General features: G+C 30.3%; 3 protein-coding genes and 1 long non-coding RNA gene across 6 annotated transcripts; 2 read left to right on the forward strand and 2 right to left on the reverse strand.

The window, feature by feature from the left end:
- Positions 1–80: 80 nt before the first annotated feature.
- Bmcp (uncoupling protein Bmcp mitochondrial) lies at positions 81–10,652 on the forward strand. Of its 3 annotated transcripts, none has more exons than XM_074132352.1 (8): positions 81–237; positions 1,432–1,540; positions 1,658–1,805; positions 4,772–5,045; positions 5,146–5,264; positions 6,763–6,823; positions 6,903–6,986; positions 7,431–10,652. In XM_074132352.1, the coding sequence occupies exons 2-8, from the start codon at positions 1,477–1,479 to the stop codon at positions 7,548–7,550; spliced, it is 870 nt and encodes a 289-aa protein (XP_073988453.1). In that variant the 5' UTR covers positions 81–237; positions 1,432–1,476; the 3' UTR covers positions 7,551–10,652. The 3 variants fall into 3 exon arrangements, with proteins under 3 accessions (XP_073988453.1, XP_073988452.1, XP_073988451.1); XM_074132351.1 differs by lacking the exon at positions 81–237 and adding an exon at positions 1,153–1,328; XM_074132350.1 differs by lacking the exon at positions 81–237 and adding an exon at positions 1,158–1,332.
- Positions 10,653–11,654: 1,002 nt separating this feature from the next.
- Positions 11,655–12,438, reverse strand: EMC5 (ER membrane protein complex subunit 5). Its single transcript, XM_074132372.1, has 3 exons — positions 12,296–12,438; positions 12,174–12,226; positions 11,655–12,092 (listed from the first exon to the last, which is right to left on the reverse strand). The coding sequence occupies exons 1-3, from the start codon at positions 12,366–12,368 to the stop codon at positions 11,871–11,873; spliced, it is 348 nt and encodes a 115-aa protein (XP_073988473.1). The 5' UTR covers positions 12,369–12,438; the 3' UTR covers positions 11,655–11,870.
- A 52-nt stretch (positions 12,439–12,490) lies between these two features.
- Kap3 (kinesin associated protein 3) lies at positions 12,491–24,245 on the forward strand. Its single transcript, XM_074132315.1, has 18 exons — positions 12,491–12,628; positions 13,194–13,311; positions 13,401–13,566; positions 13,640–13,846; positions 14,011–14,147; positions 14,292–14,520; positions 14,603–14,710; positions 15,298–15,476; positions 15,588–15,750; positions 16,955–17,055; positions 17,151–17,372; positions 18,241–18,406; positions 18,866–18,991; positions 19,077–19,175; positions 20,342–20,427; positions 20,551–20,725; positions 20,834–20,921; positions 21,414–24,245. Exons 1-18 carry the CDS (start codon positions 12,576–12,578, stop codon positions 21,589–21,591), a joined length of 2,601 nt encoding a protein of 866 aa, XP_073988416.1. The 5' UTR covers positions 12,491–12,575; the 3' UTR covers positions 21,592–24,245.
- LOC141456415 (uncharacterized) lies at positions 19,116–21,932 on the reverse strand. The gene is made up of 3 exons (XR_012459747.1): positions 21,793–21,932; positions 20,529–20,846; positions 19,116–20,218 (listed from the first exon to the last, which is right to left on the reverse strand). It is a non-coding gene; the product is annotated as an uncharacterized lncRNA (long non-coding RNA).
- Positions 24,246–24,831: the final 586 nt, after the last annotated feature.

The raw sequence follows: 24,831 nt of genomic DNA on the forward strand, positions 1-24,831 counted from the left end.
ATTTGTGTTTTCCCTAACGTTTAGCTAATGTGGGCTGCGCTTTTTTACTGTAATTTTGTCAAAGTGCGTTTGTTTCTGATTAGCTAACTTTATTATAAAAAATTTGTGTGTGAACTTATCCAGGTCAAATTTCAGTTGAATATTCAAAATTTAATTCAAATTTCACTTGAAATATTAAATTTATCAATATTGAATCCTTGGCTAACTCTTGAAAAGAAACCTTACGGGAGCTTTAATGTAAGTACATTCTCATTCCTATTTTGTTACCCATATTTTCCAACTAATCAACCACGGTAAACAGCTAGGGTTCCCTCTCTAGAGACAGTAGGCCTAGACCAGCTATTGCGTACGTGTATCAAGTTCTTTCTAAAAAAAAAATATTACTAATTCATTAAACTAAAAAATTGTATATACAAACGCTATACTGTATTTAGTATACAAAGTTTTTAAAACTTTGAGTTTGCAGAGATGGATAATATAACATGTTTTTCCTGTTTCTGACTAGTTTCATTTCGTCGGTCACGAGATGTTGATTCCTGAGGAAATCTGATTTCCACTTATGTTCAAGTTAGTGAATGCCGTAAATGAATGAGCTGGGACAAAAATCAGTTTCAAAATTGTTTTGGATTCATACAAATGGATAAAAAACTTACTGAATCCTCAAAGCACACTTATATACCTAAATAATCTAAATTAGTATGTAAAATATAAATATATTCAGATTATTCAAACAATAATATTTTATAATATTTATATAAAAATCATATTTTTCCATCCAAAGAAGTGATTTTTCTTGTCCAATTTTGGAAGTTACAATTTGTAAACGTAAATCCGACAGTTTCTGCGTTCTATCAGCATTTTCAGAAACTAAGTTTTTTCATAAACTTAAGGCCCTTTTTTACTTATATACTCTTCTTATTAATTTGAACACTATAATTATTGGAATAAGATTTAAAATTTAGTTTTATTATAGCTTCATCAATCAAAAAGTGATAATATAATTAATTTTTTATTAACTGATAACTAATGGTTAATCTTTTTAATATTATCCAGTTTTATTAATACATAAATCTTATGAAACGATCTTCTCAGTTTTGAAAAAAGTTCTATAATTGATTAGTAAATATAAATATTTGTGATTTAGAATATATGTATATAGCAAGTTCGCAATTATGGGTTTTGTCTAATCGAGCATTGGACATCGATATAAAGTAATTTTCTAAATAACCTACCATTCAATAACCTCATCAGCTCCTGGAAGCCGCCTGATAACGAATCAGAGGGAAAGTCAGCTATTCATTTATGCCCATATTGTCTAGCAAAGTTCAGTAGGTACTGTCATTGTAATGCAATTATTTTTTGATATTCATTAGATGGATATTTCTCTTTAATAACGAAGAATTTGTATAAAGAAACTTTTATTCATCTTAGGTGGATCACAGGACAAGGTTTAAAAACTGTTTCTGGGGAAGTGTAATGGGAGAAAGAGATTGGAGGCCTTTTGTGTATGGAGGTTTAGCGTCTTGTACTGCTGAATTTGGTAATTTTTTAAAATCTGATAAATCATTTTAAATAATTTTTTTTAGAAAGAGTAGATTGTACACTTTTATTGGACAACTTAGATATTCCTCATTTATAATGAGAACTATTTTTTTAGGCACCTTTCCTATTGACACAACAAAAACCCGTCTTCAAGTTCAAGGGCAAAAAATTGATAGCCACTATGCTCATCTAAAGTACCGTGGTATGACAGATGCTTTTTTGAAGATCTCTAAACAGGAAGGATTTAGTGCTTTGTACTCAGGGTAATTTTGCCTTCATCATTAAAGTCTGTGTTTTTAATTAATGGGGTATAAATGATTCAGCTTACTTTGCATATAAGTATGGAACATTTTCAATAGTAGCATAATAAAATACAGGTTTGTTTTTTTTTTTAATATAAGACGTGTCCACATGAATGATCATAGGCACCTGAAGCCATTATCAGAGCACTGCCGGTCTCTTTCTCTGAATCTTCCTTCTTGTTACGACAACCCCGAACAGTGAACTATAAGAGGCTCTTAAGACTAGAAAAGTTTAAGGGTGGAGGAACTAAATTAAATCCTGGAATATACGTGAGGCATTTCATCGTCACTGAGCTAATCCCTTCCTAATTATTTAATTCTATTCTGAAAAATTAGTCGTTTTTAATAGGGACACCTATATCCATATTATAATAAAAGTATTCAAGATGATATTTTGGGACGAATTATTAGCGTACGTCTAATATCAACCATTCCGCTAAAGCGGGGGAGAAGCTTGTGGGCGAGCTTAATGTGAAAAGTTGAACTTGAAAGTCTTCTTTTTTCATGTATAACTTTTTCTTAATTAGTTATTAAACTAATAAGGGACTGATCGAAATAAGTTGGAACTATTTAAAACCACCTTAAAGAAAGTGTCCCCTTTAATTTTATCATACTCTTCTAGAATTACATGTCCATGAGATGAGAACATGTCTATACAAAGTAAGTTAGAACTATTAATTGCCTCCGACTCCTAAGTACCAGCAGTCTACTAAAAACTCATTAAGCAGCAGCAAACTTTTTAGGTAAAAAATAGAAATAAAATATGACTTTAATTTTGTTTCACTTTCTAAGTCTTTCTTAATCTAATTTTAGTCATTTCTTAACACCAGTATATTATTTAAAATAGAATACGAGTAGAATCACCCCATCTCTGCAGAGCAGATTTTTTTTGTATTCTTTCAAATAACGAATTTTGTATATAATTAAGTAAGGAAGTACATACAATGTTAAATTTTGTGCAGCAGTGCGGATCCGACCACATATTCCATTATAATTTTTTTTGTCTAATCTTTAAGAATACAAGATCTAAATTAATTTATTGTATCCTGATGATTTTCTTCTTATAATTTTTTTTTTTTTTATATAAAACTATATGTATAGCATTTGTTTTCGATTATTAGTACAGATTGTATGGTGTTTTTTTTTTTAGTTTTCAGATTATCCTGTTGATTTCTGTTTAATTATGTTTGGTAATTTTGACATTACTTTTTAAGCACTGAAGAAGCTAGTTTTTTTTATTCCCTTTTTTTCTGTTCCAAAATTGTTCTGTGTTAGCAGTCAGTTACACAAAGAACAACAATGGTGGCATGTATCTACATTTTGATACCATTAAAACTATTAATAAAAACCTAAGAAGACTCACAGGGAAGGGATTAGCTATGCGGTAAGCGTACTGGACTCCCACGCGGAGGTCCCGGGTTCGAATCCAGCTGCTGACCCTTAGATTTTCTCTTCCTAGGAGCTTCTTACAGACATCACTGTCCGGTGATGGACAGTGTTGTCTGTAACGAGAGAACACTGTCCGGAGGCCGGCAGTGCACAGAAAAAAGCTCCGGGCGCCAATAACCTAAGATGTTGACGCGCCTTAAATCATGAAAAAAAAAGAAGACTCACACTACTTTCTTTTTTCATTTCTTAAATATCGCCAATTTTTACTGTATTCATCTAAGGGTCACTATTTAGTTTACAATAAGATGTTCTTCAGGGAATTAAAATGTACTAGCTTCTGAGAACTTCCCTTGATGAAATATTCTTGGAACGATTTTCCAACTAAAGGTAGTCATTGAGTGGGCATATGAGCAGTTTTCTCCAAATCTCGTATTTTTAATCTTTAACTTATATCATTCTGCGATATTTTATAATCCGTAAAGCATAACAATTTAATAAAATCGCGATTTAGAAGATTATGAAGAAGATAAAATTATGAAGCAGATAAAAGTTATTACTTTTATTAGTTATATATACAACCAAACCAGCACTCTACAACGCTACATGGTTCGGGAGTAATGAAAAAGTATTTAACTGTAATTAACTATAAAATTTAGCACTTCACTAAACTGAAATTGCTTTCTATTGCACACATCTTTTGTATTCGGGTTTTAATTTGCCAAATAATGAGAATTAGGTAAAAATCATACTTGACAGTATGAAGTAACCTAAAATTTTTATAATAATATGGTCTAAAACAAACGAAAACCAAACCCTCTGGCCAACATTAATTTGATGTTCACTATGTATAGTTGCTATACAATTTAAAGTAGAATTGAAATAATTGCAGTAAGAATAATTGCATGTCACATTTAATAATTGCTATAAAAATTAGGCTACGCGTAAGTTGTAAAGATAGAAGCTTGGATCTCAAGGCTATGGGTGTTATGGATTCAATTCTCGGCCTTGGCTTTGTATTTTATGTAAAATGATGATGAGAACTTTAAAGAGTAATTCATAATTATGTAGGTTAGCTAGCCTCTTTGTCCTAGGCACCTAATATAGACGTAAAACCTGCTTGGCAAAGTTGGCATCTCATTATTTTGTTAGTATAGTTTTGCTTTTGAAAATTTGCTCAGAGTACTGTTGCATGAAACAAATCTTTTAAAAACTTTTTTCTTATGTGTTTAGGAGACAGACATTTGCCCAATATTTGAATGCAAATGGTTATCTTCTCTTATTTTTCATAACTTCCTGTAATAAAATAAATCTCATGACTTGCTATACGGCTTAGATTTTTATAGTTAAACCTTGACACCTTTACAGAGCTTTTTGCTTTTAGCCAACTATTGAATATAGACCGAAGTCTACATTTATTTGTTATTGCTAAAATAAAAATGATTTAGTTGAATTTATTAGAAATATTGAATTATTCTCTTTTAATTTATAACTACCAGATTAATTAAAGTTAACAACTGATTTGACTTAATTATTAACAGGATCTGGCCAGCTGTACTTAGACAGGCTACATACGGTACGATTAAATTTGGTACTTACTATACATTAAAAGATATTTTTGTAAAAAATGAGGAAGACAATGTTGGTGTCAACATCTGCTGTGCTGTTATCGCTGGAATGGTTTCTAGTGCAATTGCCAATCCAACGGATGTTATTAAAGTTAGAATGCAAGTACTTGGTGTGCACAATCATCGTAGTCTTATTGCATGTTTCCAGGATGTTTATAAAAATGAAGGCATTAGTGGGTTATGGAGGGTAAATGAATTTGTTTTGTCTTGATTTATTGATATTTAATCTTGAAGCGTTCTCTACTATTACTTAAACTTTATATTATATAATAAAATAATTTGTCCAGGGTGTTGGTCCTACATCGCAAAGAGCTGCAGTTATTGCTGCAGTTGAACTTCCTGTGTATGACTCATGTAAACATTACTTGAAAGATCATCTAGGAGACACTGTTACTAACCATTTTGTGTAAGTAGTTATTTATAACACCTGAATTAAAGTAATACTGTAGAATTTAGCACAACTATTAACATAAATGTGAAGAATTGAACCAAATATTTGTTCAGAAAGTCAGGCTGGATATATCAGCATTATTAATAACACATATTTCAACCTTGAACTCTACTTTAGACTTGGAGTTGGTCAATTGTGCTAATATACTCGAAAAGACTGAAAAAATATAGAATTGGCCCTGGTCCTCTTTTCGTTAGACTACAATAACGTGTTGATCTTAAACTTCTATTATTTTTACAACACCACAATGCACTGCCGGCCTCCGGAGCATGTTCTTTCGCTTTAGGCACAATTGTCCAACTCCGAATGGTGAGCTGTACAAGGCTCCTATCAAAAAAATAAATAAATAAATAGTAACTCGCCTGAATTGAAACACAGTATTTTCGGCTCTTTCTTGTCTACATCGCCACCAACTGTGTTAATTCCTTCCCTATAAAACCATAATACACATAAAGTGTATTTCTTAAATGTATTGCTATACTATTTGTGTACTATAACGCTTCTATTCAACACAATCTTGTTCTCAGACTGAGTTCCTGAGTCAGACTGAGATCAAGTCGCTTTAGGTAGGCCAAAAAAATAATAATAAGGCACAATTGGTAAAAACAGTTGCTACCTAATCCTGGCCAAACAATGCCAAATGATGAAGAAGGGGTTGTTTTGCCATGGTGGTAGTGAGCAGGGAAACAAGCTTTTAACTAAATTTATTTTGGGGGGGAATTCCATCCACGATACTTAGGTAGTTGACGTTATGCCCGTACGAAATAATAGCTATAATTACATTTCTTTATGAATCTTTTCGACGTTCAGCGTGAGATAGCCCATCGTGAACTAACAAAACTATTAGTTTTGATTAGATAGTAATTACGAGTTACATTTCATACAACATTAGTTTTGCCTGTTATCAACGGTATGTCAAAATTTTTGATTATTTTCGGATTTTTCATCGGTACTAGTATTCTGTTTGGAACAAGGTTTTTTGGGGGGAATTTGAAAAAAGATGCTCTTGATGGTAGGTTGATTTCTGATTAAAATATAAATATTTTATTTTCGTTCTAGTTTTATTCCTAGCCTGGGAAGCCCGTCTCACTCGAGACTGTTGATGTAAACCTTTAATTTCAACTCTCCTCAACTTTTTTCCAAACATGTACTCTTTACTTTAGCAGAGGAATCAATGGATAAATCTTGACACCATGGAGGATGCAAAGATTTTCTATAATTTTGTTCCCCATTTCCACAGACGGGTAAATTATACTTCATGCTTTAAGTAAATTAAAATGTTAAACCCCGCAGGTCAATGGGCGGGAGGGCGTTTTCTTATATTTTTTTTTCTATTTACAGGGTAAGGTCAGTTTTATACTTCGGGGTACATCTCTTTTTCAAGATATTCTGTAAACATTCTAAGTAGTTACAACATTTCTGATTAAAATGTAAATAATCTATTTTATTTTAGATCTAGTTTTATTGCTAGTCTGGGAAGTGCCATTGCGTCGACCCCTCTAGATGTAATAAGAGTAAGTGTTAGAGCTCTCTTAGTTGGATAAGTTGATTTATCAATTGACAATTGTTTTTTAATTAATAAATTTCTTTCAGACAAGGCTGATGAATCAAAGAAAACTATTATCTGTGAAGACAAGTGATAAAATCTATACGGGAAGTATAGATTGTTTATTGCAAGTCAGTGTTTTTATTAAATTTATTTATTTTTATTTAATATTTTTTTTTTTTTTTGGCGCATTGACTTTGGGGTCATTAGCGCCGTTATATTATTTTTGTTAAACCTTATTTATTTTGGGGTTGAGCCCAAATCCTTCCGCAGTTCCAATGGTCTGAAAAATGTTAACCTCTTTGAAACTATCAAAAGAAGACATCGCTAAGATAGAGTTCTCAGAATTTGAGAAAACAAGTTTTCTTTATTAGAGGGCTAAAAAAAGGGTGAAATCGTATTTAAAGTCATGGTTAAATAAATTAAAATTATATCAGGATGATCGGCCAAGAAATGTCCTTAAAGTTAAAACAGTTTTACCTTTCGTATCTTTATAAAATAATGTTCGTTTTATTTACAGAAACAAAGCAGAAGTAATTTACAATGGACTTAGAATTATTATTTTTTTGTTTTAGACTGTGAAAAATGAAGGATTTTTAGCTTTATACAAAGGATTTGTTCCAACTTGGGTTCGTATGGGACCTTGGAATATTATATTTTTTATAACTTACGAACAACTGAAGAAATTTTACTAATTGTTTTGATAAAGCAAGTGCCTAGAGCAACAAACAAGAAGGAACAAGATTAAGAGTAAAAGGGAGGAAAGAAAAAAACAGTTCCGTACAGGAACAAGAGTTAATATAAAACTACATATTTAATCTATTTAAAATAATATAGGATAGTTCTTAATTTTCTTTAGACACTCTTTAAACCTAAGAAAGAATAAAACATGCATGCGGTTTCGCCTGCTGACAAGTACCTGCTTGATACGTAAATGAAATAAGATTTTACGCACTTTTAGATTTTCAGGAATACCAATAGTTCAAAAAAATATTTTCTTTAAAAACAATAATTTTTCAGTCATAAATTATGCTAAAAGAAAAAACAGAAAAAGGCCCGCTCAATTTAATTAACAAAATAACAATTTATTTTAAGCAAAATAATTACATGTTAACTATTTGTAATCATGTAATTTTATATATATGTGTGAGTGTTTGGTAAGCACATTAATACAAGAAATAGCATCGCGATATTATTCATCCGAGAACTGAAGGAATTCATCGTTCCTGTCATTTCCTTGCATGAAAGGTCACAACGACCCACTAAGTGAAGTAAATAAATTATACGAAGTTTCCATTTTTATAACTTGCTTCCATTTCATTGCTTGTCTTTCCAACAATTCAAATTGTCATTCATAGATTTTTACATGAGTACGAAATCGGCCAGACACGTATAAATATGTATTAAAACATGCTACCATAAATAAAAATTATAAATAGTGTTTCAGTATTGCAGATTCGTGTTCTGTTTCAAGATTTTGTTTGTATTTCAAAATTTTATTTCTAGCTAAAAATACATTTTAAGCTTCCTATCTCGCAGATGTATTTGTGATGGTGAGGGAAAGAAAAAAACTAGTTGCAGAAAGTTCTAGCTAATTTTCCATTTAGTAAAGGTAAAGAAATACAAACATTCATGTGACTACTCATAATGATTCATTCTTATATTTGGATGTTCCATTCTACCGGAAATTATTCTCAAAAGTGGTATAATTTTTTATTGTAACACATTTAGAGAAACCTTTTTAAATTTTTGATAGAAAAGTGTAATGAAAGTTTCTTCCGATTTCTGCTACATCTTGGTCATAATTCTTGGTTTTTTATCCATGATTTAAAATTAGGTTGGTTAGAAGCTATAAAAATATTGATTTCTGCTATATTCTCCGTTCAAATACACGTTTGTCCGATCGAATATATTCCCAAAACATTAAAGGGTATTAGTGCTCTTATCTTTGTGATTTTTATGTATAGAATAAAATATTTAATTGATTAGTTAAGTAGATGAATAATGATTTTAGTTTGCTCTTTTTAAATGATATATCTTGGAAAGTCATGATTGTACAGGCGAAAATGTAAGAGCTTCCGAAAATGACTTTCTCATTTCGAGTTCTAACGCCTTCAGTGGGATAGAGCCTCTTCATCTCTTTTCAGCGACCACGTTTCTAAGAGATAATACACCCTAAGTGTAGTTGAACTTTATTGATACCCTGAAATCTTCTCCCGTTGAATTCTGTAATGGTATTGGGGAAGACCATCTCAGATTTATTTTTAACATACAATGGAACATTCTTATTTCTGGCAGCAATGCAAAACTACTCTTTAAAACACATTCTGCGAGTACTCACATGGATCTAACTTTTCTATTGCTATTATTTTTAATATTCCATTAAAAATATTAACAGCTTTAAAAGACCAAAAGAAGAGTGATTTTTGTCTTTTATTCTATAATTTAGTTCGTTTTTTTTTTTTTTCTTAAGGACCGTTTACAACTCATTATCGAATGATGTCTTTAACAACATCCCTTATACTTACGTAGGAAATAAAAGATTATCTAGCAGCCTATGAATATTTTTCCGTCCTCTATTCTAAAATTTTTCTATTTTCTTCTAATTTTATCACTGCTTACTTACTTGAATGGTATTATTTACTTCTCTTTTTTTTTTCTAAATCGAGTTCCCACAATCAAGTTCTGTTTTGCTTTCCTGGAGTGCTTTATTTTATTTTATTCTTACTTAAGTAGTATCCTCTATTCAGTACTGTACGAAGGATAAATTTTAAAAAAAGATTTCTTGTAAGATTGTGCTCTACGAATTAAAAAAAAAAAAGGATATGCAAATTATTGATGCGAAAAAATAAAAATTGCTACATAGTTTAACGAAACAATCCAAATTATGAAGATGAGTTTTTTTTTTTTTCTTAGAGTACTAAAATTTAAATCTAACCTTTGGTTTTCAGGTTATTAGCATATTTGGAAAAAACTTTTTTTTATTTTTTGCAATGAAATGAATTAAAGTTAAAAAAAGTAAACGTGTTATCTATATTTTTGTTAAAAAGTTGCTAACTACTTCTATGAAAGAACATTAAAATAGCAAGTTAAAACAATCGCTTATATTGTATTCCAAAAAATTTTGATTTAGCTGTTCTTCGTAAGTCTTTGAGACTTAAGCGCTAACTGCGTATAAAGACTATTGATAGCATAAATTAATAATTGCTTGTTTTAGCCTATGGTTGATTTATCTTATATGTAGCCCGATAATATTTTGGTTTGTGGAGAACACATGTACAAAACCTAAAAGCAGTTAAGAATTCTTTCTAATGATTGTTGCTTTCTGATTCAAGATAACATTTTCGTGATTGTTTACAATTGTCGAGTATTCATTAGGCCAAATTTGAAGTTTTTTTACTCAGGACTTTCTACATTCCTTGCTCAAATTACCTCTATACTTGAATCATATTTAAAATATTTATGTGCAATTTAAAAAAAAATCATCTAATAATAGGAATAGGAATAATAAGGCAATGGTAGGGAAGGGATTAGCTATGAGGTTAGCATACTGGACTCCCACGCGGAGGTCCCGGGTTCGAATCCAGCAGCTGACCCTTAGATTTTCTCTTCCTAGGAGCTTCTTACAGCTCACTGTCCGGTGATGGACAGTGTTGTCTGTAACGAGAGAACACTGTCCGGAGGCCGGCAGTGCACTGGAAAAAGCTCCGGGCGCTAATGACCTCAGCTGTTGATGCGCCAAAAAAAAAAAAAAAAAAAAAAAAAAAAAAAAAAAAAAAAAAAAAAAAAAAAAATAAGGCAATGGTGTTATTATAATCTTATTTGCTTAGAGTTCAATTTTTAAAGATTATGCGATTGCATAATTTAAAAATAAGTTAACTGAAATGAGAAAGAAGATCTTTAAGCGTAGAAAATGTAAATTTTTAGTTTAATTTTCATTTTTGCAGTAATCTCTTAAGTAGAATAACTATATGTAGAAAATACCAAAAAGAATGTAATGTTTTCTTGTTCTAGTCATTCCAAATTCTCTTAAGAGATCTCCGGTTATTTTATTTAAATAAATATTTAAGCATTTATTCCTTTTTTAACAATTCTTGCTTTATTTTATTTAATTTCAATTACTGTATAATTTATGTGCATTTATTTTGAGAATTTTTATAATTTAAAATACATTTTTGTCCATCTTATGAAGCTTAATCTGTGATTTTATACAACAAATTGTAACTCCAAAGAATTGAAACATATACGATTGAAAAGACTTGTTTAAAAACCTTAAAAATTCACAAAAACAGATTAAATTATTTTTTGTTTTTCAATTTATTGTAACCTATTTAATTTATTGTGCAAAAGTTAAATTAAAATTCATCATGAAAAGAAACGCTGTTTTATTTCAATTAATAGACATAATTTCGTAAAGTTTGTCTGCTGTAGCTTCCTTGTTCTTAATTAATGTCCTGACCTATTTTTTACTACCTATGAAGATAGAAGAAAGGCCGTAACTAGTCAGAACCAATAAAATATAGGATTACGATTTAAATCTCTAGAAATAATTCGAAATTATGGATAGCTTCCATTATTAAAAAAAAAGTGACCACGCTTCAATATTCGAGAATCTACATTCACTTGCTACAATCATAATCATATCTATTCAATAGAAATAATTGAACTGATTATGTGTGCCTAAAAATGTTCCAGATAACAAAACGTGGGACACCCGCAAGCCGGAATCGAAGATCCTCTCCCTTAATAGAATAAATTTTGACATATTTCTAGTGAAAAGTTTCTACTTAGTTGCAATACATTTAAAAGTAACGTACTAATAAAAAGAAAATGCAAAAAAATACTAAGTTAGGTACTTGCTTTGTTACAGGTAAGGCAAAGTAGATTTACTTTAGTACTTTACTAAACTATGAATCACTAGAGAGAAATAAATATAGAAATCTTTTAAATAAACTCAAAACCAGAACTGTTTGATTTTTAAAATTCTTTATGGACCCCACTTTGAAATAATTTTATCATCTGTATGCATTTTCTTCTTCTGAATTAACATCTGGAACGTAAGTTGTTGAGAGCATTTTTCCTCTGTGGTTAAATATGTAAAATGATGGAAGATTCCTTTGTGTTTCCCAAGTTTTAGATTCTAGGGCGACTGTAGCTCGAATTTCTTTAAAATCACCAGCCACATACACGATACCGTACATAGTTATAAAGAGGCTAACTATACCTTGTATTAATATCTGAAACAGAATCAGTTGAAAACGTTAGTGTAAGCAATAGAATCAAAGAATGAAAACATCCTATCAGTTCTTACAACTTACATCTAAAGGTAATGATGTGAACTCTTGGCCAGTTATTCTTAAGTAGCTCCTGTCTGAAATTTATTTTTGAAATATTAAGATTTTATTTGTAAAAATAATTCTAATCCTAAATTAATACTTACGTTGAGCAGCTGAATAGGCAGCATGTAAAAGTAGAAATAATCCCAAAAAAGTAATTATTTTATAAGTAGTCATTACGAATGTAGAAAATATTGATAATTATAAAACAATCGTTCAAGTTGGTTTCAGTTTCATTATCTGCTTTTAAAATGTTAATTAAGTTTTAAGATACTACTTCCCCGCACAGTGCAAGACCAACCAGCTTGAAAAAGAAGGTAAAATGAGGTTACTTTTTTATCAGGACATTTTGTTTATTTGGTGTTAGTTGTATTATTGAAAAATATGATGAATTCTACAGGAATTGTCCAGCCAGAAGATGCTAAGTACATAAAAAGGTAAGACGTTTGAAGATAAAAAAAACTAATGAATTGAATAGTAGTGTCTGATAAAATATTCCTACTTAGATGTTCACTGAGGACATCAAAAATCTTAATATTTACTTCCAAAAAGCAAATTATATTTGATTATCACTTTATTAAGGTTTAATGTTTAATGCAGTATAACTTGCATTCATAAGAGACAAATAAACAATGAGCTTTGCACTTTCTGTTCTTAATATTTTTTAGTGTTTGATTAATTTGGGCCTCAGTTTACAAATTAGTTTATAAGATGAGCTCATTCAAGTAGTTTGACGAGCTTTATTTTAATCCTTTTCTTAATTAAGTAACGTTTGTATCAATTTTGCTATTATATCTTACAATTTCACGTTATGGTTAACCAATGAACATTTTCAGATAATTGGAATAAGTTAAAGTTACAAAGTATATGAAAAATTAGGGCGGCTATAGTTTTATTTATTTATTCTATTCACTGCAATCAACTTGACAATTGAAACTATACTTTGATCAAGACTTAGTTTCCATAATCTTTCATAATTATTCTGGTACCATTTCTTATTAGGAGAGTCAAATCTGGTTCAATAGATGTACATCCAAACGAGACTGCGTTAATAGTAAATTACGAAGTAGAAGCAATTATTTTGGGGGAAGCTGAAAATCCTGTTTTGAGCGATAAGAAGGTAAACTCAATTTTATTGTAAAAAAAAAAAGAAAAAAAGAAATACAAAATAAACTATCTCTTAATTTCTTTGTCTTCATGTTATTTTAGAACTGTCAAAAAATAATTAGATTGAAAAGTCTAAATAAAAATTCTGATTGTGCTGCTTTGGCAAGAGAAGTTGTTACAAAATGTTCTTTGATTCATCCGTCTAAAGTAGGAGACGTTGAACATCTTATTTACTTCTTGCAAAGTCGTAAAGAAAATGCTTTTACAGGTAAATCTTATGGATATTTATGATATTGTTAATATGATTAGCTTTCAATACAAATTCAATGTTTAAAATGTAGATGGAATGCTCAATGTCAGTGCGACTTGTGGATCAGAAAGTCCACACTCTGCTTCCGCCACACAGTGCAATGAAAAAGCAACATTTGCCAATTTGGAACAATATGTAGAACTCTTGTACGAAGATTTGAATGATAAAGTGAAAGGAGCTTCGTTGATTATGCAACTTAGCCGTGACAACGACAACTTGGAAGAATTAGCAAGAAATGGTATTTAATTTGCACATTCCTCGTATAAGGAAGTGGCCAGGCCATTTCTTTGGGGATTTGATGACTGTACTGATATATCCTTACCTAATATCTTGAATGATATACCAAGGATTTGCTTAATGGTCAACGAATCTGCTGTTAATGTTTCACGTACTTTATTACAGAGGGAGTTCTCAGCGCATTGGCTAGAGTCTTAAGGGAAGATTATAAAAGAAGTTTGGACTTAAGCACTACCATTGTTTCCATTTTCCATTCGTTTTCTCAATTTTCTCAATTTCATCCATTAATTTTACAGTATAAGGTGCGTTGAAGAGTTTTTTTTGTTTGTTTTTCACTTTCCATATTCATCCTTCATATTACTTAACTATTTTGCTTTAGGTATAATTCTTTTTAGAATAAATCTATTTTTTTTAAGAAAAATTTATTTTTTAAAATAAATTTGTAGATTGGATCATTATCTATTGGTATAGTTGAGTTTGAATTGCAACGATATACACAATGGAAAAGTGAATTGACGTTTACACGCGGTCGAGAAACAGTCCCAGCTTCCAGATTGCCGGTACCGAAAAGTGCTAGGACTGGTGGTCAACCAGGAAGCGCTGACAGACGACGATCTTCTACTCCATCTCCTGGAGTCAATTCTTCAGATAGAAAGAGGCTCTCACTTATACCAGGTTTAAAAATTAAAGCAATTTAGGTAGTTGTTAGTACTTACATTTGACAATGTCATTAAACACAATTTTGTGTCATGTACAGCCCCTAAAACAGCTATTGCAACCCAAAGATGTCCAAGCACGCCTGATGAAGAATCAGCCCACAAAAAATTCAATGCGATGGTTACCAAGCAGGACAGACTGCTTAGAGGTAATGGAAATATTCTTTACTAGTATTTACAAAAAAACAAAACAAAGAAAAAATCCGTCCAGGAAGTGTGAACACTCCTTTCGCAGTCTTGCAATCGATGAAGAAAAAATTTCATTTCACTATTTCTGCAATAATTGTTTTCACAATAGATCTTCCAGGAGACATTAATTTTTTTTGTACACCTGCCCTCTACAAATGTCCAGTAGTGAATACTTCAGAGGCTTTTTAAGCATTTGATTAAGCAATGTGCACATTTTTTACATATCATTACTGCTTACTTTCTGTCACCTCTCCTAATAAGAAGTTCTATTTTCGTTTCTGAGTTTCTCTGGACACGAAAATTTGTCTCTCCCTCAAACTCTCTCTCTCCTCCTCAAACTCTCTCACTCTCTCTTTATGTGTACGTGTGTTTTCAGAATAACTACAAAACAGAAAATCGCATTAAGTTCAAAATTCTTGGTTGCATAGAACGGCAAGATCCCAAAGATGAAATGATTTCTCGAAATCAAAGTTTTCTAGGTTCCGTCGTTTTTTTCCTGCCATTTTGTTTTGTTGTTCAGAAGACTGAAATTTATTTCTTTTTTCAGTAAATTTTTCTTTGCTTTTAAATATCGCTGAGAATCTGAAGGTTGAAGATAAAATCCGAAAAAGAAATGTAGTAGCCATGCTGGTGCAGTGCCTTGATAGATGTACTCTCCCGCTTTTATGTGTAATTGCAAAATTTTTAACCAAACTGTCCATAAGAGTCGAAAACAAAGATGAAATGGTAAGTAAAAAGTTCTTAAAATTAATTATCTTTTTTTTGTGTAAATATTCTCACTGTTTATTTTAATAATAATGTACTTATATTTATATAATATATATATTATTTTTTCAGGCAAATTTGAATGTAATTGAAAAACTTCCCAAATTATTACAGTTAAATAATTTTGAACTGGAGAATGCTACTCTTACTTTGTTATTTAATCTAACGTTTGATGTAAGTTTGCGTGATAAAATGGTCAAAGTTGGGTTTCTACAAAAACTTGCGAGTTTGCTAAGTAAGTTTATAACTTTTCTTAATTTTCTTCTAAGTTGAAAAATAGTTGTTTTCATTTTTTGAAAGAAAAGAAGGAATATTATTGCCAGGCTTTTGAAATGGAGTATCCATAACAGTTCATGTTTAGAGAACTTCTATGAACACGGAGTTCATTCTTGCAGAATAGTTTGTATGTAGGGGTATATTCGTTTGTGTATATGGGTATGTATGTAAAGTCAGGCAAAAATCAAAAAGAATAAACTGGAAAAATCACATTTTATATTTCAGTTTGATGTAACAAGAGATCTAGAGAAATTTGATGTCCAATAGGTGGTAGAGGACATTTTGTGTAATCAGAGATCTTAGCGTCTCCTCGGATATCCTAATAATCAAACTACTCACTTTCACTCCAGTCTCAGCGACGCTTACATCTGAACTTCCAGCTTAAGTTTTCATTTATGCAATCTCGTAACGACTATCAAAGGGAAGGGATTAAAGTCCTGGCTTCAAGTTGAAGAGGGATCCTCCTCATAGCCGTTGATGGCCAGTGTGTCAATAAAAGAATACTCTCCGAGAGGCTGGAGTGTACTGAGTTGACTCTAAGCACCATCCAAACATTTTTCCATTTTTCTCCAACTCCCAACTACTATATAGCTTTACGCTTTAATTAAAACTATAAGCATTTGCTGTGAATGAACTTACCCTGATAACAACCGCAAAAGTTATGTCACATGGCTACATTTCAGCCATTCCTTTACGTTTAAAGGTAAATCCAAAATTAGAAACTATGTTTCGATACTGTTGTTAAACAGAAACTGTCCAGCCACAATTTGGGACAACATTGTTTCTTGCTTCTATCCAATTCGCTATCAGATTAATTGAAACATGTTAATTCTGTGACGGAATTGTTTCTAAATATCTGACAGTTTGAAACATTGTTTAGCATATTGTGTAGGCACTGTTGCATGGCTGTTTCAAAACAATGTTGCTAAGTGTAAACATAGCACCACACTTGTCTTTGCGCTTATTCTGAAAGTTTATTCCTAAAAATGGAGTTCAGAGGGGTTTTGTTGGAGCTTAATGACTTCTCTTAGAGTGACTATGTACTTTAATGTATAGTAAACTTAAGTGAATAGTAAAATTACATAATAGAAAAAGTGAAATATGAAAGCTGTTAATACTTTTCAGATTTTGTTTGTATTAATTGTATTTTTATATTTGTCTAGATGATGAACGACATCTAAGCATAATATTGAAAATACTTTATCACCTCAGCATGGATGATCGAGTGAAGGCTATGTTTACGTTTACAAATTGTTTGCAAAAGGTGAGAAAACAAGTATCAATATTTTTTCAAATTCAAGTGTACGTATTTAAAAAAGAAAATTATCTATTTGATTAATAAAATTTTATAATTTTTAGTTAATTAAAATGTTAATCTCATACGATCCAAAATGTGATGATTATTTGACATTGGTGGCTTTAAGTATGAACGTTGCATTGAATCAAAGATGTGCTGAAACTATGTGCGACAATGGTAATTTAGAACATTTGAAACAGAGAGCATTAGCATACCAAGATTCATTGTTAATGAAAGTGTTGCGAAATCTTTCAACACATGATACCACAAAAAAGTATTTTCTGGTTTGTAATTTTATATTTTATAAAGTCTTAACTTTCAGATTAATTTGGGAAATCAACTGTAATTTTATTCATATATATTATTCCTTTGAAAATAGATCATTAATTTTAGGTTTTAAGACTTAAGTACCATCTGAAATAAAATACAATATTTTAAAATTTCGTATTGACAATCTCATAAAAACTTTTGGGTAAATCAAGGTACCTTCTATTTGCATATCATTTAGTGAAGCTCCGTTAAATTTGTAAGGCCCGAATATGTCAAAGGGTACACCAAATAAGAACTTGATATTGAAAAATTATTTATAATCTGTAATATTACCTTCTCATTATTAATAATATTACCTTATAGTAAGAACATCTAGCAGCGCATGATCTATTTCCGTGGTTGTATGTTTACAGAATATCTCAAAAAACGAAACTCACAAAAACCTTAGTATTCCTTTTTAGTAAAGTCATTTTCAAAATAAGGTTTTGGCTGAAATTAGCTGACTTTTTGGATACGATTTTCTTCAAAATTAACCATTTAAGTACCTAACATTTTTATAGATCCTTTCAATTTCATTTTCCTTGATACCTCGCCTACGATTACAATTGGCAAAAGCTCCAGTGATAGTTGATCTGTGCTATTACCTGGGTTTAACGAACTCGTAGACAAGCTCTAGATGACTTCTGGTAATCTACTTTCTCACTTTACAGACAACTAAATCGTGTGGACAGACATAATTATCTTTTAGACAAATAGTTACCATTGACTTTTTAGTGAAATAGGATTTTCATTTATAATTAATTTCTTTACCACATCTGTCTAAATATAAGAAAACATTCTATTCTTTATTCTATTTTAATGAAAAATATTTCATCCTCTTAGGCATTTGCGGAGGATTTATTGCAGATATTGCCAACTTGTCAGAATGATGATTTCCTTTTAGAATCTACAGGAACATTAGCAAACTTGCCATTGCATGAGATTAATATTGATGAATTAGTGAGAAAACATTCAACGCTTGAGTGGCTACAGTCTAATTTGGCTGCAGGTAAAAAATCACTACGAAACTTGTTAAAAATAACTACATTGTTTCATTTTTGCTATATATATACAGCGTGCGCACAAATGATACATAGTAGAACTATTTGCTAGATCTGGATATGTCTAATAATTAGTTGTTCCTTTTTTTAACTGACCAACCGGTTCTTATATTCTTATTAAAGTGTAATAAACATACACTTGTATATCAACACTTACTAGAGATGCTGTCGTTTAACCCTTTCTATAAAAAATTTTTTGAGTCTTTTTCGAATTTAAATTTTTAACTTAATCTCCTTTCCCTCAAATTTGAAACCAATTAAATACTAAACTTTCATCAGAACAAATATTCAGATGTTCAGAAGTATATGAGTACATAATTTCAATTATGTAAACAATAAAGGAATTTCAAAGTTTAGTTTTTAGCCTATTTTTTTCTAATTTTGCTTATTTTTTATCGGTAATGCAGGCAGAGGTGAAGACGATTTTATACTGGAGGTTGTTATGCTGACGGCTGCAATTGCAGCGGAAGAGCATTGTGCTGCAAGCTTATGCGAATTGGAAATAGTATTATCATTGATTGAATTGTTGAAAAGTGTGTACTTCTTCAATACATCTTACACTTTTTATTTCTATGTATTTATATTACAACTTTATTAATCAAAAAATTTTCTAATTAGGAAAACAGGAAGACGATGAGATCGTGCTGCAGATTATATTTACTTTTTATCAAGTATCACGGCATAATAGTCCACGCATGTACTTAATTAAGAAAACTGGTAATTTTGTATGATTAAAGCACTAATATTTAAAATTTACTTAGCTAGAGTTTCTTTTATCAAACGAAGTTGCCTTTGATGTTAGGTTCGTGAATATGAGTTCCTCCAAATTGGGGATTTAGGCCTCTTACTTCCATCATAAAAATGTATTTTATCATTAGGTCCTCACAATTAGCATAAATTTATTATTATTCTAAATTTATTGATTATATACATTTATTATTAAATTTGTTATTTAAATTTCTTCTCTCTCCACCCCAAAAAAAAATTGTAAATCATACGAAAGATAGCCGGTTTAGATTATGAATGAAATTCAACTCACTAAAATTCAAGGTAAGGGATCTGTTCCTTTCAACTCCCACAATATTAGGTAAAATCCATTAAAATTCAATACTCTCACATGAACGAAGATATTTCAGATTGTCTTTTTCCAGGAATCAGAATTTCAGTTAGGAGCTCTTTACAACAACAAAAACATGTAAGGACTCTCCTCAGCTTATGACGGTTCTTAAAAAGACCAACGTCCTACAGAAAAAAAGTTTCATGCCTATTATGCCTGAAGGAACAGAAAAAGTTCTACCTACCTTTTGTCCTGTCGAACTAAACGCACGTTTTGAAAATTTTGCGTCACTATTTTAATGAATCATAGAGCAGTTCGAAAATCTAGATGATAGAATGTAAAATATTACTTTACTTTTATTACCCAATTACTTTATTTTTTACCCTCCAGTATTGACAAAATATTCCTATTTCCCGGCTTCAGTAGCACACAGTAACTCACGTACAAGAGTATGGATCTGGTGTGCTTTGAACTTTTGCTCCCTGTTTATAGGAAAATAAATAGATGAATAAATAAGTAAAATTCTTCAAATTCTGCTGCAAAATTTCATTTGCCTTAATGAAATTTGCATTTATAATTTTAAAAAGCATACGTAGCTACCGCTGTAGGCTAGACTGATTAGATTTGAATCTTCAGTCCAACTAAGAAATACCACCTTGGTAGTCTTTATTCCAGACAGATCGTCAATCCAAGAACAAACAGCCTGAAATTGTAGTAATCAAATTAAGGAAATAGAATGACCAAATTCATTTTTTCAATAAGCAAATTTCTTTTAACTAAAATTTATTACATTTGTTAAAATGAATAACTTTATTTTTAATTATAGATGCTGTAGATTATCTAATAGATCTTATGAACGATAAAAACCTTCAGATAAGGAGAGTTTGCGACGCTTGCATTGATTTAATTAAGGTAAATTAATCAGATGATTCTTTTTGGTAGTAATTATTTGTAAGAATGTATTTTATGAGAGTAATTTACAAAAGTTCGGTTTATTAGTGCTGATTACTTACTTTGTAATTAAACTGTTAATAGGAAGAAGATCCAGAATATGAAGAACGTGTAAAGGCTGAGAAATTCCAATCACATAATGCACATTGGCTAGCTATGGTGGAAAACAAAGCTTTGGAAACTTCTTTATCTTCTTTGTCAGATTATAGGGAAGCCATACCGCACTATGACTTGAATCAGTCTCTGTTATTACAAACTGGTTCGTTTGCTTATTTTATTTTAGCCAAGTATTTTTTTTATCACATAACTTATCTTTCGAAGACTCGTTTTGAATCAGCTTGTTGTTTAGTTATTTTCTGATTTTCAGGTTCACATGTTTCCTTAAATAATGCAGAAGACATTGAGATTATTTCAAATAATACACATTCTGAAAATGGCAGTAGACCTTTAAGCAGGTAAATTTAATTTTTCTTTATAATTTTATAAATGATGAGAGCTGGTCCTCACTTGGAAGTATTAGCTAGGCCTCCTGATTTTGTATTTATCTCTTAGTTAGACCCAATATAAATGTGAGAAGCATTCAAATAATTTAAAATTATAAAATAAATAAAATTATTTCTGATGAAAAAAACGACGATAGAAAATGTATTATCACTTTTTAAAGATAATAAATTGATAATTATACATCGTGTACCCAAAACAGTGTTAAGTGAAAAATACCTGGAGGTCAATTGGGTGGCCGAAAACAAAAAATAAAAAAAAAACGTCAGTACGGGAGCTAAAGCAACATAGTTAACTAGAGCAATTTAAAGGACTTTCAACTGTACGCAATAGTCTCGGCTCTAAATCCGCTTAATTGGATTCATTTGCTTTTGATAGATGACCGGCTCTCAGGAATATTATTTAGATCGTTACTACTTTCAATCTTTCTCGGTTATTTCATGCAGATATGATAGCGAAGGAGACGACATCTCAGAATCTTTGATCATACCAAGACCGAAAACTGTTAACAACGACGATGCAGTGAGAAATGCACTCAGGAATTTGGTTATTGCGGATGACCCTGGAGATACACACCACTATTTTCATATTGAGACGCCAAGTACTCAGGTTTCCATGAATTAAACTTAAACTTTAACAATAAATTATTAACAAGTCAATAAATGTCCAGCCTCTAGATTCTTAATATTAATAATAAATGTACATTCCTAACATAATTTTTTTTTTTTAAGTTTTGAGCAAACACAAAAGTAAAAGTACTGACTATTTTGTTTTCAGAATGAACAGTAGGCATCTTATAAATATTGTAAGATTTGAAGTACTTACTGTAGTTATCAATTATATCTATAATTAGGTATTTTCTGTTTTTAAAATTTTAAATATGTTCCTTTAATTTAGTTTGAGCTTTAAAAGTTACGTGTACATTCTGTAAATTTGTTTCGTTTATTTATTTAAAAAAAAGTTATTAATTTTTTGTTAAATTTCTATCATAATTTTTTGTTTCGTTCAAGTTACCAAAGTTTTAGGTAGTTATATTAATTTTTGTTTGCATTTTTTTTTTTTTTACAAAATAAACAAAATCATAATTATAAAATGAAATGGTCATTAAAATAAAATAATATTGAGGCCATAAGGAAGGAAGATTTAATAAATAACATATGATTTCTTTTCAAGATGTATCTGAATGATTTCAGGTTAAAACACGATTGCATGTATATTTTTTTAAACTTCCTGTATAAATGGAATATCTATTTCATTTTATCATTTAAATATAGTCGTTTAAGTTATTTAATATGAACCAGCAGGAGGCCCGATTCATGAATTTCTTAAATTTTCAACTCTTTGAAGAAGGTCAATACCCACTTTTATTTTAAAAATATTTATTGGGATTGCTAATCTAATTAATTTCTATTTTGGTTCTAAAATATATTTGCATGTAATTAACAATTACATTGTGTGTACTCCACTTGGTAAAAACCTGACAAAAATTGCCTGTATCTTATTTTCAGTTCAACTCATTTTGATAATGTGAAATTATTATAGTAAATTAGGCTGAGACTACAAAAAAGCACCTTTAAAAACGTTGGGGTCCATGACCTTAAATTTCGACTGATCAAGTTTTGCAGAAGACACCAATATTGAGATATCAATGTAGGTTTTAATTTTTATAGTAACAGCATTCTTATAATGACGTTACAATGAAGATTAGTTTAGTAGTGCATTTCCTTTCAATAAGTTATATTTTTAAACTAATTTGATTGAAACGGTGTTTGTAAAACAAAATAGTAATACTAGTTCCTGCAATACGATCTAATTAAACTCGGATTAAAATTTATTAACGAATTATCCAGAGCGATTTCGTAAACCTACTCTTAAATTTTTTTATGTCAGCTTCTTTTGTTGTATTTTTACATTGTAAATTAATTAAAGCTTACAAAATTTAAAGTCATTGAACCCCCGGTCCATTCGCTAGTCTGAGGCGGAGTTCTCTTACTTGGTGCAGTAAAAAGAAAACTTAAGAGCCGTGACCAGAAGTAACAAATTTTCGAATAGCACTTCCTGGGCACAAAACTTGATTTCCGCTATTCAGGTCCAGCACAATTCCACTGCTAATTTTATAAAACTATGCTTTAATGTATGACAAAAGGAATTTACTGAATTAAATGCATATTAAAGTAAATTTCGTCCAAATGACTAATAGTCGGAATTAGAACCTATAAATTTTTTTGAAACCATCAGTTTTTGAAATGTATTTACTTCTATCTAAAATTTTGCAGTTCGAAAACAATACAGTACTATTTAGAAGGATAGAAAAGTTATTGAAATTGAACCTATTTGCCAGAGTTGTGCAAAATTTATTTTGAAATTCGAAATAATTTATTTCAATTTGCTTGTATTTAATAAAATATTTGGAAAATAATTATCTTAATAAATGCACTTTAATTCTTCAACTTACCAACTTCGGCCCTATATCATCATACAACTTTTATTTTCTTTTATTTTTTATTAACTTGGACCCACTCCCCTTATATCTTAGATTAATAGCTAATTAGGTAGACTTATTTTAACGTTGATAGATTGAAGATGCAGGGTGTGAGAAATATGGTAAATTAAATGAAGTAGTGGGCCCAAGTTTATAGGATGGTGGAGGAATTTGGTAAAACTTGTGGAGGAGTTACTTCCAATATTATTTATCATTTCAGATCAAAAAAGTAACAAATGATTTTTGAAATAAATAATTTATTTCACAGGGTTATTTGAAATAATTCGAATGAAACAATTAATTTCAAAACTATTTCAAATAAATATTTCGTAAATTAATTTAAAATAGTGCCCATTTCTGCTACATACAAAGTATAAATTGTACTGTTCGGGGCTGATTTCGAGAAAATTGTTTATAAAAATGAAAAAAATCATTTAAGGTAACCTCTGTTGGATGAATTTTCTTTAGGCTCTGAATTTCAGCTACAAGTGAACCTTTCTTAGTATAACATGAGTGATGTGACTGTAGAGAGATGCATCTCTTTTCTTCCTTTGTTTCAGAGGTTTCTTCTTACTTCCTCGAGTAAATTCATCTTCTATCTTTTAAGTGTTGTCCTTGCGCAATTTTGCATAGTTTTAGGAATTTATCGTTTCTGCATGGTTCAAATATATCCATTCCATCCTAGTTTCTGATTGATACAGCTGCCTAATCATTTATCCATATACCAATTCTAGTGTAACTCATCCTTATTAATTTGTATTTTTTACTTTTTCTGCCAGCTTCATCATCCACCAATTTTGCATCTTCCTACTTTCATGTTTTAATTTGTTGCTCTTTAAACTTCTGAATGGTCATTAAAGAATAAACATGGATAATCTATTCTTTATTAAAAATTATTTTGGTCATTAATTAAACTAAAATCATTAAATTAAATTATAAAAAACAATTTATTCATTAACAATGTTAAAATGTCTAAACAAATGTTGCATGATACAATAATTGGGCCTCTGCTGTTCTTATTGTGACTTGATTTAAGAAAACAAAAACTATAGGATAATGAAAATATATATTTATAAATATTTTGTAATCAAATCTTAAATAACAATAAAACATTGCAAGCTTTGTTTTTGCTTTGAAAACAGTTGCAGTTTAAATTGCAGCATTAAAGTCAAATTTAATAAAAATTTTGAAAAGTCTGTTGCAATCATAATATATTTTAATACAGTTTCCCTGAAAAAAATATGGGTATATCTTTACAATAGCCCACGGAGGTGTGGCCTAATATCGAAGTGATTCTGATTCGCTGTTACCATATAACCCGCCAAATTCAAATGTAAATATAAAAATATTTCTTTATTTTATATTTACATTTAAATCTGGCG

The sequence above is a fragment of the Rhodnius prolixus genome, unplaced genomic scaffold (genome assembly GCF_049639745.1).
Source record: "Rhodnius prolixus isolate KJV_2025 unplaced genomic scaffold, Rpr scaffold_4, whole genome shotgun sequence".
Lineage (NCBI taxonomy): Eukaryota > Metazoa > Arthropoda > Insecta > Hemiptera > Reduviidae > Rhodnius > Rhodnius prolixus.